The sequence below is a fragment of the Staurois parvus genome, unplaced genomic scaffold, assembly GCF_062004578.1.
Source record: "Staurois parvus isolate SC_StPar_1 unplaced genomic scaffold, SC_StPar_1.0 ptg000249l, whole genome shotgun sequence".
Lineage (NCBI taxonomy): Eukaryota > Metazoa > Chordata > Amphibia > Anura > Ranidae > Staurois > Staurois parvus.
In genome coordinates this window covers 5326360-5347179 of record NW_028318045.1, presented here as the reverse complement: position 1 = coordinate 5347179, position 20820 = coordinate 5326360, and the positions used below count along the sequence as shown (strand labels likewise).

The 20820-nt window shown below is 41.2% G+C and overlaps 2 protein-coding genes across 13 annotated transcripts in view; one reads left to right on the top strand and one right to left on the bottom strand.

Annotated features, from left to right (window-relative positions):
• Window positions 1-20820, top strand: part of DGKI (diacylglycerol kinase iota) — a 461291-nt gene that overhangs the window by 400276 nt on the left and 40195 nt on the right. The gene's annotated exons all lie outside the window — the stretch shown is intronic.
• On the bottom strand, window positions 5946-15760 carry LOC149459717 (uncharacterized). Its single transcript, XM_089680681.1, has 3 exons — window positions 15622-15760; window positions 12173-13068; window positions 5946-6893 (listed from the first exon to the last, which is right to left on the bottom strand). Exon 2 carries the CDS (start codon window positions 13032-13034, stop codon window positions 12192-12194), a length of 843 nt encoding a protein of 280 aa, XP_089536807.1. The 5' UTR covers window positions 13035-13068; window positions 15622-15760; the 3' UTR covers window positions 5946-6893; window positions 12173-12191.

The window sequence follows — 20820 nt, the reverse complement described above, 5'->3', positions numbered from 1 at the left end:
GTGGCGGCATGAAGAAAATTTTAGCTAAAAGAGCAAAATAAAAAGCTTATTGTACGGCCGGCGAGCAGACAGCCGGGAACAGATTGATTCTGGGAGCCCAGCCAGGAATGTGAAGAAAGATGATAAGATTTTGTAAGATTTATTAGAGAAGCAGGAATCCTTGTAACAATTATTGCGAAGAAGAAAAGATTACACAGGGAGGATCAGAAGGACAAAGTGCCTGATAGTTTTGGAGTAATATATTCATTTATCTCTTTATCTGCCTCTTTTCATGTTCCCGGGGTCTGTCATTATCACGGACAAATGCCATAAATTGTTCGGTACCAGGCCGTGCCATTGTAGGCCCAACTCTGTCATGTTTAAAGGGAAACTGTCAGGCTAATATATGTTCCCAATGCCATAAGTAAAACTGACAGTAATAGAACTCACTGGAGTCTATAAAGAGATTTTGTTTCACAATGTAAGTTCTCTGCAAAGCTTTAGTGTTTAAGGGCCTGAGAAAAGGTTGTTGAAATGTGGTATCCAGCAGTGGGCAAGGCTAACACCTGCTAAAACCTCCTAAAACCTTGCTGCGTCTGTTCAATGCCGAAGTATTCAATAGAAATTGGGTGTGCAAGGAAAAAAGCGCAAAATGCAGAATGTATAAAATCTAGATTACAATTTTATTCAGACTCCTTTGAAAAAAAATAAAAAGGCCAATGTCTTTTGGGGGTTCAAAGGGTCCCCCTTCATCAGGGCTTGGTTCAGCTGAACAAGGCGTATACTGAATTGATACATTTAGAGGGATCCTGAGAGCTAATTAATATAATCACGCCAGATGTTAAGCAATCATACTATCTACCCCTTAGGATCCCTCCAATTTTACCAGTTACAGTGGAAGGAAATGCTCACTTTCAATCACCTCCATGCAATCAGTTACACCATACTAGTACATTGATATATCTAAAATGTTAAAGTTTTATTCGAGGGATTAGAGGCACTCTTACAGCTCTCCATCACTACTGCAAACCAAAACAAGACTAGGAGGACTGGAGGAGCTGAAGCACATGCTGTTGGAGCTCTCATGAATGAGGACAGCATCACAGATGGTACTTGGCTGGGAGGGAAGGGGGTGGGACCAGGCAAGGCAAAGGCAGAGCTGGGTAGGATGGGGAGGGGCTGGGTGGGCCAAGGGCAGAGCCAGGAAGGATGGGGGCGGGGCTGAACAGAGCTGTGCTGTGATACAGACACTGACAACGGTTCCAGGAAGTGCCTGTGAACAGCCACGTTCGGCTGCACAGGCAAACAGTTGTCAGGAGGATTGCTGATTGTCTAGATTAGACTATTGTTTCTAATCAGGCAATCAGCAATTACAATAATATAAAATTATTGTACATACTAACCAAGGGCAGATTTTCTTTTTTAACTGGATTTCCACTTTGTTCAAAAGTACCAAGCCCTGATGACAGGGGACCACTTGAACCCCTGAAACATGTTAAACTGTATGACATAAGAGTCTGAATAAAACTGAATCTGGACTTTATATGTTCTGCTTCTGGTGATTTCCTTCATGCACACTTAAACCCTGCTGAAGCAAAGAGCCTACTTTTAGTCACCGCACCTGTCAGAGCTGCCTGATGAGAATCCTTCCTGCTACACTGCTTAAAGCCCGACCTTGGGCACAATAAAAACATACCCTTGCAGTGGCTCCCCCTTCCACACTGCAAGGGTTAAAGGCTCATTAAGTCTAAGGGTGCATGAATAGGGAATAACACCTGCAGCTGTGTGCTGCAATGCCCCCTCTCTAACTGGCTCTGCATAGTAACTCTGGCGCTGAAACTGTGCAGACACCATCAGATAGGAACTCAGTCTACCACTGCTCAAGGACCCCTAGCAACCTGTGGAAGAACCCTGGTTGAGAAACATTAACTGGACATACATGGTCTGAAATGTTTGACCCATCTATGGCCATACCTGTTCATAAAAAGTCGATATATTAATTGACATCTCATGAATGGTCATTCTGGAAATTTTCCATTCAGTCAGTGCAACCAATTGGCTGCAGTGCTGATCAGTGTATTCTGACAGCAGGGCAGTTTGCTGTTAGAATACAATGACATGAGGGAGGGGGGAGAATTCCTGCATCCACCTTGAATGTCTGGATGGTGTGACATAGTTCCGTTTTTTTGTCAGCTGGCTGGCTGAACAAAAAGAAAAATGGAACCAAGCATGGCCAACTTTAGAGAATTTTCATTATATCAGCTGTTCAGAAGATTTCCCCTGATTTATTGTTCTTGGATTAAGTAGAAAGGTGAATCCAGCCAACAGGAATACAGACTGCAATAAAAACCTGACAAAGGCTCTAATTTATCTAATCTAAAAAAATGTTGCCTTTACATACACATTAGCTTTATTACTTTATCAGAAGGGAGCAGTTTTGCATGGGCTCTCTTAATTCATGTGACTAGGAGCAGTTGTGCTCTCTAAACTTATTGTATGTGTAACTTGATGTGAGGGTCAGTTGTCAGTAGATGTAATTAGCTCATTCGTACAATACATGCATCCATAAAAAAAGCTCAGGAAAGAAGATAGGATATAACTTTCAATTAGCAAAAACTGAAGAATCATATGTGCAATTAAAGAAAGAAGAATACCCTGATGATGTCACAGGTGACGAAATGTACTGGGCAGAGCTACAGCAAGAACAAGCTAGACATGGGTTGGAGGGTTCTCTAATCCAGGGTTTCTCAACCTTTTTTTAGTCAAGGCACCCTTTAAAACTATGGATAACCTAAAGGCACCCTTCCAGTGTGTCTCTCTCACTCTGCTAATGTGACCCCAGTGCTGATGGGGAGGGGCAAACCAAGATGATGTGTATGTACCCAAGTTCCTCCTTATCAACTGATGATGCTATTGGTTGTTAGGATGCTGGCAGCTAGAAGGTCATAAAAGTGAACAATGAAAACCTGTGGCTTTGTGTAACTAAAAGGCAGGATTATTCCATCTGCTGCTTGTAGACAATTTTTGGGCAAATTGTAGGCATTTTACCAAGGAACCCCTGAAGAAGTCTGAAGGCACCCCAGGGTGTCTGGGGACCCTGTTTGAAAAAGGCTGTTCTAATCTACCACTGCAGTATTAGCTTTACTCCTCCTGGATAGCACTGTTTCAGTATATCTTTTCTTGTGCCATTTGAAGCACTTTTACATTTCACACGTTTGTGTTTTTAATGGTTTTAATGAAGTATTTAATGGTGTGAGCAGTATGTTTTGCTTTTTAGCCTTTTGAGGTTGAAAGTTAAACACTTACCTTTAGTGATATTACCTTTTGATGTACTCGTGGAAGTTGGGTGTTTGGGCTATATATCTTTACTGGATCAGAGTAAGGCAACCATTCCCTACATTCTGTCCAAGTGTCCTCTGTGGGGACCTGGTGCCTGACAACATGATTGTTTGACATTTATAGTGAAGGTCAATATTGGAGGTGAGCATTTTCCCTTTGGAGACAGAGAAGGTTTTTCACTTGAAGCACATTTAGTCACAGAGGAAGTGTGAATGTTTACACTAATTTTGAGACATTCACATTTTGGGACTCTTTTTATCTTTTATTGTGCACTTTATTTTTTTTGATGATTTATTACTGAGCAAGCACAGGTTTTATATACAGTGTGTGTGTGTATATATATATATATATATATATATATATAGTACAGTTGTGCTCAAACATTTGCAGAAATCTCATGATTTTTGCCAGGGAATGCAAAATTTTCAGCACAACTGTATAAATATGTACTTTTGTTTATAATTCTCGTATATGAAACACTGTAATAGGCAGCCTTTATATTAAAAAGTTAACAGCATATACTAATGTAGTTTTGTCTTCAGCTCAGCACAATGTTCCCCTGCCTCAAAGCATCCCCCCATGCAGGGGCGGACTGACAAGTCATGGGGCCCCCAGGCAATATGGAATCATGGGGCCCCTGTGTCCTTGCCCAAACTCAAAAAAGCCTATGAAAAAGGTACCAGGGGCATCTCATGGGGCCTACTACTGACCCCGGGCCCTCGGGCAGTGCCCGAGTTTCCAAATGGTCAGTCCGCCCCTGCCCCCATGTTGAGGGTATGTGGTCTGGTATGGTTCAGGAGGGTGGGGGGGGCACTTCCTCACCCTCCCCCCTTTCCTGAAGTTCCGGGCTGCATGATCGGATAAGGGTTTGGTATGGATTTTGGGGGGGTCCCCACGCTTTTTTTTAATTTTGGCATGGGGGTTCCCCTCAAAATCCATACCAGACCCAAAGGGTTGGATTGGGGGGACCCCAGGCTGTTTTTTTTCTTAATTTTTAATTGCTGCAAATTCCTTTTTTTTTAGATTTAGCTGTCAGCAGGGAACCCTACTGACAGCTGATGACTCGTCAGTTGTTAAGGACGCGGTGGCCGCCTGCTCCTTTAAGTGTTACTAAACCCACAACAGTAAAATCAGCCTGTATATTGAGTAAAGCATGCTTGTTATACTCACTGTGGAATCTAAGGGGTTAATCCTCTTCATTGTGTAAAAAGGGTGTTTTATCCGGTCTTCTCTTATCCTCTCCTTCTCCAATCCACAGTCTCCAATCCATCTCATAGAACAGAGCCTTTTGGGCAAGCTGCACATGCTCAGTTTGCGCTGTATTACTAGAGAGTTTTTTTTTTTCTTGGGAGGGTGCATGCGATCAGCACAGGGCAATCAGCACTGTCCAGACAGAGGGTCAGGGTTCCTGCAGCCTCATAGGACAATCAGAGCAGAATGAAAACTCATCCTGCAAGTTTTAACCAGTGCTCTGCTGGACACTGAGAGAAGTCACAAGACTGCTCTAACTGCTGATGAGAAAAGGCATTTAGCAATTTATGTGTGAGTATAACCTGTGCAGAGGACTGATTAATTGAACTGGCTGCTGCTAGCAAAATCACAAATGTGTGAGTGCAAACATAAAAATTGCTGCACTGCCTCTCCCAAAAACTACTTTATATAATTAATTAAATAAATAAATGAACTCCCTACTACACAAAGGGTCCCCACAAATGTGCATGTGCTATAATGCCCCGTGGGCTGGCAATTATATCCCTCCTCCCCAGTAAATACCAAATAAACCAATAAGTAAATACAAGGTGCTTAAACGACAATAGTGCTAAAAATAGCACTTATGCAATGCCATGAAACTGTGTATACAGTGAAATTGTATAAAACAATATATTTATATTTATTTATTTATTTCAGGTACTTATATAGCTCCGTCAATTTACGCAGCACTTTACACACATATATATATATATATATATATATATGTATATATTGTACGTTCACATCACTCCCTAACCCTGTAGGGGTGTACAATCTAAGGTCCCTAACTTACATTCATACATACACATATTAGGGCAATTTAGACAGGATCCAATTAACCTACCAGCATGTCTTTGGAGTGTGGGAGGAAACCGGAGTACCCAGAGGAAACCCACACAGGCACAGGGAGAACATGCAAACTCCAGGCAGGTGGTGCCGTGGCTGGGATTCGAACCAACGACCCTAGAACTGCCAGGCAGAAGTGCTAACCATTTAGCCACTATATTAAAGTCCCAATAATTGTGCAAACATATAAAAGTTCCAAAAGAAACCCCCATCCTCATCCAGTGTGAATATTAAGTGATACAGTAGTAAATCTTCTTATCCATAGCAATTCTCTGTGCGTAGTGCTCAAATTAATGCTCCCCCTCCAGAGCCCCACTCACCACAGATAATTGACCACCTGGAATGGTAGGTCAAATGTTGCAGTGCTCTCCTGCAGGAAAGTTGGCCATCTGTGTGGTCTTGACACCTCTATAAGCTGATGACAGACTCCATAGTGGAAACACCTCTAGATCAATCGTTTACGACAAAACTCCTCCAGAATCTCCACAGTATTCCTCCACCACCATAAGAACATCAAAGGGAAACTTCCATAGCGTAACACTATATTTATTAGGTAAAAACATTTAAAATTGCACTTTACTAAAAACCATGTGTATGGCACTTTAAATCCCAGCAAAAAGCAATTCCTTCTCAGAAGACAAGTGTAGCAATATCAAGCCCCGCTCTACATGTTTCGTTGTATGACGTCATCAGGAGCGTCTAAAATTATTAACTAAAATAATTGCATTTCCATGTTCTGTGTACTGTGGGAGACCAGGTATAGTGAATGAAGAGTCCTGGGTTTAGTAACATATTAACAACTATGACAGTTACTGGTTGTTTAGGACACCGGCAGCCGCTCGCTCCTTAACAACCAGTACATACATACTGCATGCCTCGACCACTACTTAATTACTGTATACATTTAATTATTTCTTTACTTCTGTAAATTGACTTTACCATCTTTTTATGCAGTATTTACCGAACGTTTTTGCTATTTATGGTAAATGCTGCATACTAGCAATAGTGAATTAACATTTTCAGTATCGCATGTGATATGTGGTCACGTGGCCAACAAAGCACATGCAATATCCTTCAGTGAATTGTCCCCACAGACAGCAAAAAAGAAAAAAGCCCTGACACAGGTTTTAATTATTGCCTTCTCTATCCAAAACAAGTGCTTAGGCACTAGACATAATTTAATATGTCTTTTACAATTTTACAATTTCTTATGGCACCTGTCAGGTTCTTAGATGATGAACCAGTAAATTATCCATTAATGTGGCTTATCTCTTAGTTTCCTGATCAATGCAAATATCTTGGGAGTTCACAATGGTGTTTTCTGCTATGAAATGCCACTTAGAAAAAAGAAAACTTTGCAGCAGTGGCTCCTAGCTCTTTTTGTCCTAGCGCTTTTAGTTGTAGCAATTCAAATAACTTGGAAAGGTAAAAAGCAAAGCAAGAATAGTTCAGTAGCGATCTTGACTTCTGCTCTGTTCCTGCAAAAAAAACAAAAACAAAAATTGTAAAGTTGAAAGCACGCTCTGTTGTTGTGTGCTGTAAAGTTCAGTGTATTGTTACTATTTAGATGTTATATTTCTACAAGTATCTGTGTGCATGTTTATAATTGCCTATATGCCTGTGCATTCTTGCTGACAATTTGTGGCCAAAATGTCAAAAGTAAGGGGAAGGTTGGTCTACTGATATTTCAGTAATGGGTAGATTGAATTACTCCTCAGCTACAGAAATCTGTGAGGATTCTTCCTCTTTTCCCCACACAGCAGTGGCATGTGGTCCTTACTCTTGTGCTAACTTAATCAGTGCAGTAGCACTGCCAGGTGGTGTGACCATGACAGGCTGGGCTCAGAGATAGTGGGTTGAATGACACGACCCATCATTCAACTCTGTAGCCCGGAGACATCACTTTAAACCCCCCACTCCCCCGATCCCCCTTAACAGCTCATACTCACCTCCATAAGCTCCGTAACCCCCAAGACTTCTTGTAGCTGCAAGAAGCAGAGAAAATACCCAGTACATGGGTATAAAGGAGCATTTAACTCACTCAATTTGACATTGATGGGCCAATCACCAAACATCATCACTGTCACACGTGTAGAAACCATAGCCCTGTGTAAGCTTCAAAAGTGGCTCATAGCTAACATAGGGCAGCTTCTGATCAGAGTGGTGGGGTAGTGAAGGAAAGGTGAGTATGTACTTTTGGGAATGGGATATTAAAGTGGTTTTAAAAGCAGAATGGCTTTTTTTTAATCTTAGTGCATTCTATGCATTAAGGTAAAAACCTTCATGTAGTTCCCTACCCCCACCCCCTTAAACTTACCCGAGCCTGATTTCAATCCAGCGATGTGCATGAGAGCAGATGCTCTCTGCTCTCTCCTGCCTCATTGGCTCAGAGACAGCAGCATAAGCCATTGGCTCTTGCTTCTGTCATTCACAGCAAGTGACGAGGGAGCAGGGGGTGGGGTTGAGTCCTTCTGTGTCAATAGACCCAAACAATGAGGCTCTGGACTGAACCCTCATGAGTGCCCCCATAGCAAGTGGCTTGCCTTGGGGGGAACTCGGTGCAAGAAGGAGCCAGGAGTGCTGTTGGGGGACCCCAGAAGAGGGGGATCAAGTCTGATCTGTGCAAAACCATTGCACAGAGCAAGTATGTATAAAATGTTTGTTATTAAAAATAAATGATGTTTAGAATACCTTTAAAGTAAACCAGTTGCTTTGTCTTGGGTGGGCACAGCACAGATTCAACTTAAAGCTTACAAATTAGTAAAAACACTTCTGTTTGGCCAATCTTGTGATCCAAGCACCCCTGGCAGAAGTAGAGTAATCCTGAGCCTTAAAAGAAGGATTGAGAGCCCCAGAATACTCAGAATACTGTCTATATACAGCATGGGTGACTGAGAATACTGTATATTGTTAACAACAAAGTATATCAGATTAGAACAATAAACAGTTAGATTTAGGAACAGATGTTCTTGGCTATAAACCATTGTTAGGGCACATATCCAAAGATAAGGTGAATTACTTATCTAAGATTATTATATTGTTCATCTCAAATGACCTACATCCTGCTAATTCTGCCCTCACAGTCCTTGAAAACACTCAGACCAATTGCATTAAACACGATGAACACGTTTGCGATAAAGCTCATCAAGTTCCTGGACCTTCCAGTCTACACTGCATTTATGCAATGCAGCCTGCTTTAGGATTAGGCAACTCCCCCAGCCTGTGAATGGATGGAGTGAAGGAACTGTAGCACCTGGATGAGGATGAAGTCATCCCTCTGCTCCTCCTTTAATAGGCTTGTTCAGCATGAGACTCACAGCACTGGACATAGCAATAGAGCCCTGATTGGCTCTTAGCTCTAGTCCTCCCTTTCCTAATCTGCCAGCTGTGCTTCTGTACTTATTGTTTAGTGCTGTTTCTTATATGTGCTCGATTTGAGCTTTAATGAATGGGCACATTTTGCTATGTGTTTGAGTTGACAGAACTAGTATTGGAAAATGAGATGAAACAGGCTGACACAAATGTGTCCATGTGTTCTTTCATGTTGCCCTATGTACTATTTCAAATAAACAGTGCCCTGGTTGAACCTCTGGACCTTCTCCTTCACCAAGGACACCTTCTTATCCAACCTTTATTTTAATACATGTGAGAACAGTTAAACATAAAATCATTCTGAGCTGAGAACAGCAAATGCATGAGATTATAAAACAAGTAAATTAGCATAATAATTAAATAGATCCAAAATCAGGTGGATACAAAAATTACATTACCAATAAGAAATTGATAACTAGCCCAGAAGCTAGAGAGTAAATCATCTTATACCTTCCATATAATCAACATTTTTACATAAATTGACACCTATTTCGTGTTTTATCAAGCTCTGATAATGTCTGAAAATGGAAGCCTAAACGGTAAACAAGAGGAAATTTCAGAGACCTTTCTCCTTCCACATGTAACTTATGAGGTATAAACTGCCAGGTGTTAAAAAAACAGGAACTGTCACTGGAACTGCTAGCAGTGCATATGGTTTTTAGGTCAACAAAATGAGTATATGGTTTGAGTATATGGTAAAATATGATCTAATATCCAGATGGTAGATGAAAGTCCCTCATAAAATAAGGGCAAAAGGCCTTGCAGGTAATAATTCCAACACAAAATAAATATGCAGTGTATATACAGAGTATATATACAGTGGGGAAACTAATTATTTGATTCACTGCAGAAATTGTAAGTTTGCCCACTTACAAAGAAATGAAGGGTCTATAATTTTTATCATAAATATATGTATATCTGTATTATAGAGACAAAATGTCAACCACAAATCCAGAAAAAAACACAATACAAATGTTATAATTTGAGTTGCAGTTTAGAGAGTAAAGTAAGTATTTGATCCTGTAAAGATGAAAAACAATATTGAGTCAGATCATCATATCCTTATATTGAGAGTTCCTCTTATTCTGTTTTCCTGTTCTTGTTTTTCTGTTCTTGATGTCTTTTGGTATTATATAACCTTTGTAACATATCTAGTGTTGTTGTTGGGACAGCTGTGGTTTCTCTTTTCACAGAAATTGTTGGCTGAACAATGAGACTTGGTTAGCTGAACAATCATGATCATTTCTCGGAAATTACTATTTTTGCTAAAAAATCCCTTAGTCCCTGTTTGCGTAATCTTAGCTTGAATTATTATGACAATTAATCTTTACTTGTGTCCAAGAGGTCAGTGTGACCACATCTGATATTGAGACCAACAGTTAGGAATTTCTCGTGATTTGGTCTTATGCCCGTGATTGAAAACCATAGCAAAAGATTTGCTATAAAATACCCATAACGCACCACGGTTTAATTGCTATTGAATATGAATGGAACCTGAACTTGCATGGTGAGAGTTGTCATTTTTGCACAGCATTTTGGGTTCGATCATCCAGAAAAGGCACATGATACAAATACTATAAATTGAGTTGCATTTCAGTGAGTAAAATAAGTATTTGATCCCCTATCAACCAACAATAATTCTGGCTTCCACAGACACCTCTCCACAGAATCTCTTTCTTCCATTCAAACCTCACCACCATAGGCAAGACCATAGAGCTGTCAAAGGACATCAGGGACAAGATTGTAGACCTGCACAAGGCTGGAATGGGCTACAAGACCATCAGCAAGAAGCTTGGTGCAGAAAATGTTGGAGCGATTTTTCGCAAATGGAAGAAATACAAAATAATCATCAATTGCCCTCGGTCTGGAGCTCCATGCAAGATTTCTCCTCAAGGGGTAAGGATGATCATGAGAAAAGCGAGGGATCAGCCCAGAACTACATGGGAGGAGCTTGGACTGAAATCTTTGCTGATGGTCTTGTAGCCCATTCCACCCTTGTGCAGGTTTACAATGTTGTGCCTGAGGTCATTTGACAGCTCTTTAGTCTTGCCCATGGTGGTAAGGTTTCAATGGAAGAAAGAGATTCCGTGGACAGGTGTCTTTTATACACATAATGAGTTGTTGTTAGGAGCACCTTCTTAAATTGACAGGATTAATCTGTGTCTCACATGAGCACATAGCCAGTTTGTGGGAGCCAGAATTATTGTTGGTTGGTAGGGGATCAAATACTTATTTTACTCACTGAAATGCAACTCAATTTATAGTATTTGTATCATGTGTTTTATTCTGGATGATCGAACCAAAAATGCTGTGCAAAAATGACAAATCTCACCATGCAAGTTCAGGTGCCATTCATATTCAATAGCAATTAAACCGTGGTGCGGTTTCGGCACGATTGTTGTGCAATAAATCCCACTGCAATCACAGCAAACTGCATCGCACAAAGCTTGTTGCCAGAACAGAAGCAGGAACTTCTTTAGAGACGACAAGCTTCACGCGATGCGGTTGTTACGCAATTGCAGGGCGATTTATAAACGCCTAAATGTGATTGGAGCCAACATTTGCTTGCATGATTTCTGCTGAAAAGAAAGGTCAGCCAAATGGAACTCTGATTCTTCTCTTCAGCCATGGTCACTTGGCCAAATGACTTCGCTTCTGGATTGGTAAGCTTCACACAATTGTAGCTCTTATATTCCTGTCCCAGCCAGACTGTTAAAATAACTTAACACTATAATTTTAGTATAGGAATATTTCATGCTATCAAAGTATATGTCTGGGCAAAATAAAAAAAACATATTAAGTACATATCTGCAACATATGTATTACTACATGTTTTATCCCTTAAACATTCTACAAGTACAGAAAAATACCTCTCCATCTGCCAGAAATCCAGTGAGCTCCTAACTTCCTGTTTGAACTGACAACATACTGCCTTTTCTGTACTAAAATCTCAAACCCCGCCTGAGTTCTTCTTTGCTGTACTACAGAACATCTTATATTACATATACGAGGAAAGGGGGAGGTTCACCGAGTGAGAACTTTGACAGGGCTGACAGGACTACTTGAACTGAATGCTTTTTGTCATGATGTACACTTTACATACATACTACATGACTTTGGACCGCCATACATAGTGAGGTATCACCAAGCAACCCATATAAAATAACTTACTGATAATGTAAAAATACTATGATATTGTCCTCTATACTGATACACTGTGTCCGTGGTAAAGTGACCCTTGAAATAACACCCAAGTAGATTTACCAAATACCCCAAAATCTTCAAATTTTAAAAAAGTCAAAAAAGGTATTCAGCTGCTTGTACAAGTTATGTTATCTCCTTTTTAATTTAGAAGTATAATGTGCAATTGGCAGGGTATTTTTACCTTGAGATACCTTGGAGGCTTATCTTGGTTCTCTGGTTCCAAGATCTTCATATCTACTAAGGCGGATCACAAGTTCCCAATAAGAAGCATTGTGGACTGTCAAACTTGGATCTTCATAGTCTTCTAGCCTCTTCCATATCTTGTAACGTGATGGACATCCCACTCCTGCTTTCTTTGCCATGTCATGCCAGCTTTCTTCTTCCTCATCTAAGATTTGTTCTCTGCATTGGCAAGTAACAATGTTAATTTTGTAATATTGGTTATATTTGAAGATCTGGAGAATGTTCTCCTTATCTTCGTTTACTTGCACTAATTGCCTTTGAAGATCTGAAATTTGGCATTCCAGCTCATCACGTTGTGTCAAAGCTGTCTGAAAAGTAGCATTCAACTTTTTGTTTTCATTTTGAGATGCTTGTCTTTGATTCTCTACTTTCTCTAGTTCTTTTTTATGGCGTTGGTCATCCAGGATTTTTTTATTCTGTTGGTAATCTAACTGTTCTTGAAGTAGCTTGCAATTTGTTTTCAGAAGCAAGTTCTCCTTCTGAAGGTTTGTAAGTTCAGTAATTTGTTTTTGCAAGTGTTGACGCATGGCTGTTGCTTCATCTAACCTATCTTCAGTGAATTTTGCAAGGTGGTATAGCTCCCGCCACACAGCTGCTCTCTCCTTGCCTGACTTTGGTGTTTTTGTGTGGGATTGCTCGTAAATTTTCCAGGATCTACACCATTCTTTCCAAGGGTTCCAGTCTTTTCTGGCCACCTCATTTACATTAAAAAAAGATACTAAAAATTCTTCCCACTTGTTAAGTACTATTTTCCATGGGTGATCCTCCTTCCGGGACATAAAGCGTCTTAGTGACTCCATATTTGTAAGGAAACTGTGCAGATGAACTGCTCTTCTAGAAGGGGAAACAAATGATATTGTCTTGTAGTATTATTACTAAAAGGGATTGAATGAAATGTAAATATACAGGACACAGGAAATCAATAAACTCAACTAAACTAAACTATACATTAAGGGCTTGTTCACACTAGGGGTTGGGTTGGAGGGGTGTTTAAACCCCTGCAGTTGAGCTGCGTCCCACCCCCTAACTGCTCCTCCTTTAGCTGGCATCGGGTCTGCACATGCCACAGCAGGAAATATACTCCCTGTCATATTTTCAAATAATTTGATCCATCTTGTCATTTGATATTTGCATTAGAGTTGATTTACTAAAGGAGTAAAGACTGTTTACCTTGAATATTGAATCATATAGAAGGGCTCATGTACACTGCAGCTCCTAAACTGACGTTCAGGAGCTGTTCAGCGTTTTTTTTCAGCAGCCCATGAACTCTCCCTAATGTTTTCCTATGTGTCCATGTACACATCGTCATTTACAGTCATTTACAGGCAGTTGAGTTTACAGTCATTTTTTTGAACGCACCAAACTCGCGTTCAGGAGTAGATTTTAGGGTTCATGTACACAGGGCATTTGAAAAACTCTTCTGAACGATGGAAACTGACTGCTGGAAAACATAGGTTAAAATAGTTTAGCCGCATTTTCATACTGCGTTTATGTGCGTTTGCGTTCAGAAGCAGTTTTAAAAGATAACCTCAGGAGACCTTCCAAATGCCCAGAATGCACTGAAAAATAGTAAATAATTAACTATTTCAGATATGTTGAGAGAAATCAGAAGCAGAAAGATTAGTATGTGTTGAGATGACCTGTCTTTTCTGGTTGTATTCACTATAGATCCCATCATGAGTATAATGCGGCGCGTTCTACCATTTTTTTCTTCACATGAAACCTGCAACTGACTGTGCTGTTGTGCTAGGTCCATTGGAATACATGGAAAACGCTTTGCATGCATTTCTGATGATGATTTACAAGTGTTTGGCGTTTGAAACGCCAGTAAAATCTACTCCTGAACGCATGTTTGGTTTGTTCAAAAAAATGACTGTAAACTCAACTGCCTGTAAATGACTGTAAACGACTATGTGTACACGGATACATAGGAAAACATTAGGGAGAGTTCAGGGCCTGCTGAAAAAAACGCTGAAAAGCTAATGAATGTCAGTTTTGCAGCTGCAGTGTACATGAACCCTAACCGGCGTTTCAAACACTTGTAAGTGTGGTTAACCGTGTTTACAAGCGTTTGGAACGCCGGTAAAATCTACTTCTGAACGCAAGTTTGGTGCGTTCAAAAAAACGACTAAACTCAACTGCCTGTAAACGACTGTTTCAAATGCCAAACGCTTGTAAACGCGATTAACCGTGTTTATAAGCGTTTGTGTTTAGAAGCATTTTTAACTGTTCCATATCCAGATGCTGTCCAGAGCATTTTTGCATAATCAGAAATGCATGCATGCGTTTTCTATGTATTCAAATGGACCTAGTACACCAGCGCAGTCAGCTACAGGTTTCGCGTGAAGGAAAAAATGGTAGAAAGTGCCACATTATGCTCATGATGGGATCCATAGTGAATACAACCAGAAAAGACAGGTAATTGCAACACATACTGCTCTCCTTGCTTATTCTCTCTCTATTCCTCTCAAAATGTCTGAAATAGTTAATTTTTTACTATCTTTCAGTGCATTCTGGGCATTTGGGAAGGTCTCCTGAGGTTATCTTTTAAAAATGCTTCTAAACGTAAACACACATAAACATGCATAAACGAGGTATGCAAACGCGGCTAAACTGACGTTTTTTTAACCTACGTTTTCCAGCAGTCAGTTTCCATCGTTCAGAAGAGTTTTCCAAATACCCCGTGTTGGGCAGACTGACAACTCATGGCCCCCGGGCAATAGGGGATCATGGGGCCCCTGTGTACTCGCCCACACTCAAACCACACCCAAAAAAGCCTATGAAAGGTACCAGGGACATCTCATGGGGCCCCCTACTGACCCCGGGCTCTCAGGCAGTGCTCGAGTACCCGAATGGTCAGTCCGCCCCTGCCCCGTGTACATGAGCCCTTAGGCAGATTTAAAAAAAAAATTCTAAGTGTACGGTACAGGACGGGGATTCATAGACCTTTGCATATCAAGTGAACTCTTCACTTTACGCAGTAAGTTGACATGAGCAGTCACTTTACAAAGTGCAGGTTTGAGGCTGAAGTTTTATAACAGCAGGTAACACATCATATACACTGGCAGCTCCTAAACTTATGTTTAGGTGCTTTTGGCATATTTTTTGTCAAAGCTCCTAAACTCAACTCCATAAAAGCCTATGTGTCCATGTATAGATAGGCTTTTAGCAGAGTTTAGGAGGTGCCATGTTTAGGTGAGGTTAAACCTCCTTCTCCTGAACACGGAAGAATCGCGTTCAGGATAGGAACGTTTTGACTCCCAGCTGTGGTAGGCTAGGCAACGTGGAGCCTAACACCATAATGTGTTTCTTCTTATTTTGTTTTATTTTGGTTTGGAAAAAAAAGCAACTAAGTAATCCTGAATCTAGAAGAAAACAATTGCTTACCTCCAAACTATTGACTCAGAGCTTGCTTTCTGTGCACTTCTGCAAACAGCCTCTCAGCAGAACAGGAAGCGTTATTCTTCTGGGCACATACAGATATGAAGTTATACCTCCCTTTTCACAGTACTGTCTGTTTATTTTAGTGCAGCCCTCCCACTAGTTTAGATCAAAAAGCTACGCCTGTGCAGGAAGTCTCATTTTGCAAGCGCTGAGCCTTACTTGGGTAACTGAATTAAGGAAACATAGTAGTTAAATAAGAGCATTTTGCATTTAAAGTGTATGTCAGGGCAAAACAAAAAAAATCTGCAGAACATCTCTGCAATACACATATATTTTCCCATGTTTTATCCTTTTAAAGACCCTACAAGTACAAAAAATACCTTCTTTCGGCTGACAACACACAAGATTTATGTGGACTGAGTGTTGTCAGCCCTGAGAGTATAAAGCCTGGGCAGCTGCCTGCACCATAACAACCAATGACTCTGTGTGGCCTGGAGGGCTAATTACTGTTCATGAGATAATACAAAAAGTGAACACTGAACACAGGACAGCTCTGAATTTCAGTAAATAGTAAAGCATCACCAGCACCATGTACACTCATTAACTGCTTGCCCTCTTCCCTATAGCAGAAGTACTGCTACAGGGCGGCAGGGCTGTGCAAAATCACGTATATATACTTGATTTGCATTTCCAGGTAGGGGGCGTGCGCTTGCGCACCACCCAATCCGCGCCACTATTGCCAGCTAGAGATGTCTATCACCGGGTCCCGGTTGGCAATTCCTGTCAGGGAAAGCTGTAAACAACACAGGTCTGTCTTCTGTCAGCATGAACATGCTGTTTTGTATCTCTCTGCACAGCAGAGATACAAAACAGCATGTCTCCCTAGTAAAACACAGCACACACTAAAACACACACACCCTTTGATCGCCCCAGATGTTAACCCCTTCCTGTCCAGTGTCATTAGTACAGTGTCCGTGCTTTTTATTAGCACTAATCACTGTATTAGTGTCACTGGGGATGTCAGTGGCAGTTAGTCAGTTCCCACCCAGTGTCAGAATGCCTGCTGCAGTTCCACAGTCCTGTTTATAAGTCGCTGATTGCCGCCATTAGTAGTATAGAAAAAAATTTAAATTCCAGTATATATTCCACCATACAGTTTGGCCTAAATTTATGAAGAAATTAGATTAGAAGAGATTAGATTAGGAGCGGGGGGGCCAATCTTTAAAGCGGAACTTCCCCTTTTGGGTGGAACTCCGCTTTAAGTAAAGAGAAATAATGAAAAGTAAGGTTAATAATATAACTTAGATTACAAAATCTTCAGTTTTACTCAAATGAGTTGATGCAAAAATTGAATACACCCCACAACAAAAACTACTACATGTAGTATTTTGTATGACCTCCATGATTTGGAAGGACAGCACCAAGTCTTCTAGGCATGGAATGAACAAGTTGGCAACATATTGCGACATCTATCTTTTTCCATTCTTCGCTTATCACCTCTTTTGGAGCCTGGATGCTAGATGGAGAGTGATGCTCAACTTGTCTCTTCAGAATTCCCCATAGGTTTTTGATTGGCTTCAGATCAAATCAAATTCTAGGTGGGCTTTTTTGTGCATGGGCTTTAGGAGAAGCTTCCTACATGGACAACACCCATGTACAGAGTCATCCCTAGGGTTGGTGTCACCCGGTCCGGTAACACTTGGTGACACCCTTCCGACGATCCCCGCAGAATGGATCGGATCTGCGGATTGAGCATAATGGATCAAACTCCGATCCATTATGCTCAATTGGTAGATCCAATCCATCCTGCGGGGATCATCGGCTTTCTTTACAACTTACCTTTTCTTGGAGCGGGTTCGGTGCCACCCTGTATAGGTTGCATGCCAACGATCCCCGCAGGATGCACATTATTTTACATATCCTTAAAAAAAATCAATAATCCTAGGTCCACATTAAAGTGCTAGTAAACCCCCCCTCAAAAAAAATAATTATTGGGCACCAATTATGTGCTGCATACTACTACATTATGACAGACTTATCTGTACATGGTGCCCTCCAGCACCGCACTGTCACGGTTCCCCGGCGCTGCCATCTTCTCCCAGTCTTCCTTCCAAGTTCGCAGGCTCCAGCAGTATGAATGGCGGGAGCCATGGTGACGCCACCCCAGAACGCTGTGCCATCCCTTCATAGCGTATGTGCCGGCTGCATGCTGTGTAAATATCACCTAAATGGTTATTATAGGCTTACCTGTAGTTGCAACTTATAAAGTGGACTTTACTTCTACTTTAAGTTGGCATTCAAACACAGTGTGGTCTCCCATGTCAAACAAAGAGTTATTCCAATCTGTTTTCACATAACTTCCCCATATTGTGTCTGCTGGTGGCTTGTCTGGGGCCCATAGAGTTGGAATTCATGGCCACAAAGGGGGGAGGGGAGGGGAGGATTGGCACATAGGAGGCTGCAGATATGGGATCTGAGGTTCACTGCAGACATGGAAGGCCTGTTTTGAGAATGTTTTGTACACAGATTAAAAAAGGACATTCAAAACAATAAAAAGTATCAAAATCTAAGCAAGCGTGATTTCAGGTGTATAGAGTTTGCTGAGGAAATGATCCAGTGGTATTATAATGTTATACAACACCAGTTTTCTGCAGATTCTGGCACATCCTAGCTGTTCAACACACTTTATGTTCAACCCCCAGATATAATTGTTGCAGTAGTTTGGAGCTTTTATTTTTTGGCACAAAATTGTTATTTAACTATTGAAAGCCTTTATTTCTTATTACTAACACTTCTAAATGGCTGGTAATAGCTTCTTCTTCTGAATGATAGACATCTTGTGGAAGCTTAACAGTTAAAACTGAACCCCAGGCACATAAACTTTTGTTTAAATAAATTCCTCAATAGTCACAAAGGGTATAAATTCACTTTGCGTGCACCAAATGCATTTGTAAACCTGGAAATGGCTTTGTAAAAGTAGTGGGCAAATCATTACTTTGCTGCACATAGTCTGTGCAGAGAGCAGAGCAGTGGGAGGGGCCCAGCAACTCCACCCACTACAGGCTGCCTGCAGAAAATTATAGGAGGGGGCGGAGACAAGACCAGTCACCCTACACAAGGAGAGAGAGCAGCAGTGAGCGGTCTTTATTACAGGAAGCTCCTGCAGAATTGGAAAGTCTCACACTGGAGTACTGCACAAATCTGAGAGAATTACACAAAACACACCAAGATTCAAGTAAGAATACTCCTGCCTCTAGTATTAAGACACTATTAACTTTGAAGCCCAATTCCACCCAAAACAGTTAGGTTTGAAATGAGTGGGGAAATGCAGGAACCTCTGTAAACACTTGTATTGCTGTTTGTGTCCCAATTTCTGAGATTCTCCATGAGTTCGCATTTCTGTCAAGGATGTCAGACAGAGCAGGAAGTGAGAGAAAATCTCTCCATTTCCTGTTTTATAGGTATCAAACAGAGCAGGTAATGAGGTAACCCCCCCCCCCCATTCCAACAGGAACACAGACAGCAAATAAAACATTTTCTAGGTGAGTGAAAAAGGTTTAGAGCCTGTGTCAGGATTTTATTCCTGGCCGCCCATAGAGCAGAGTGTCCTCTGTCCATGTCCAGAAACTGAGTGGGCGCGGATGTGTCATCTGCCTGCTCTGCTTTGATCAGCAAGGGATCTGTGAGCGAAACCCCTGCTGATCTGGATGGAGTCCACGCCGTATGAAAGGGGCCTAAAGCTGGCCATACACGTGTAGATTTTCGGACGAGAATATTCGTAATAAAAGTAGTACGAAAATTCGTTGAACTTTCTTTGAATGGATGAATATTGTTCTAAAATTGTCTTTTGCTTTTAACATTCGATTTTAAAATGAATGTAATTTCTGAATCATAACCACATACACTGGCCAAAAATTAATTTGATCGACAAAAGGTTTTCCTTCCTGCCCCTTCAAATTTTCCTGTCACTGCTGTCAAAAATGAACATCGATTTGACCCCACTAACCATTAGAAAACCAAACAAATATTCTTGAAATGAAAATTCTTGAACAAAAATCTATACCTGTATGGCCAGCTTAAGAGCCCAAGCTGCTGAAATAACTTTAATGCTCACATGCCACACATAAAGTCTATGGGTATGAGTGGCATAGGTTTCTGTGTTCAGAGCACATTCACTGCTCCTTGTGTGTACTATTCACAGCTCCTTGTGTGTACTATTCACAGTTCCTTGTGTGTACTAATGATCAGGAACGGGACCCCGTTAATGTGACCAGCCAATCACAGTGGTTACATAATTAGGCAGACCTCCCTGTCGTTCAGGCATAATAGCCCAGTTAAAGATACACCAGGGTGGTGGAAAGGGGTAAGCACTGAAGTGAGTACTTAAAAACCTAAGAGACCAAACTGCTGAAATATAAACTAAATGGCTCTTTTGGAACCTGAAACCCTCTGTCTGTCATTCCTACTCAGTTGTTCTAGCTACCAAAAGTTTTAGGGCCCGCTTACACTAAAGCAATATGTTGTGATGCGCCAAAGCATGTGCATTAATGTGCATTTTAACACACATCAACTTGCATTTCGTTATGGCAGCCTATACATTATCAATGGACATTAGTGACAGGACTTCTTGTGTGATTATAGCTGGGTACACACACACACACCAGGGGTGGACTGACCATTAGAGCACTCCGGCACTGCCCGAGGGCCCAGGGTCAGTACGGGGCCCCATGAAATGCCCCTGGTACCTTTTATAGGCTTTTTTGGGTGTGCTTTGAGTGTAGTCAAGGACACAGGGGCCCCATGATCCCCTATTGCTCGGGGGCCCCATGAGCTGTCAGTCCTCCCTTGACACACACACAACTTTTTTTCTTTCAACTAGCAGGGTGAATGAAAAAAAAAAGACTAACAGATCCCTCATCAACACAAGAGATATTGATACAAGGATCTCTCCTGCTGGGGGTGATTTTCTAGAACTAGAGAATGCAAAAGCTGGTGCAGCTGTGGATGGTAGCCAATCAGCTTCTAACGTCAGCTTGTTCTATTAAACTTTGATAATAAAACCTGATTGGTTTCTTCTATACACAGCTGCACCAGATTTTGCACTCTCCAATTTTAGTAAAGCAACCCCTTTCTATTCTGACATGGGGACCTCCCCCCCCATTCCCCTGCTAGAATATATTGATCAGCGCTCACAGCCATTGG

What these genes read in the sequence shown, in the direction of transcription:
- LOC149459717 (XM_089680681.1), bottom strand. Translation starts at nt 13,034, where the DNA reads ATGGAGTCACTAAGACGCTTTATGTCCCGGAAGGAGGATCACCCATGG.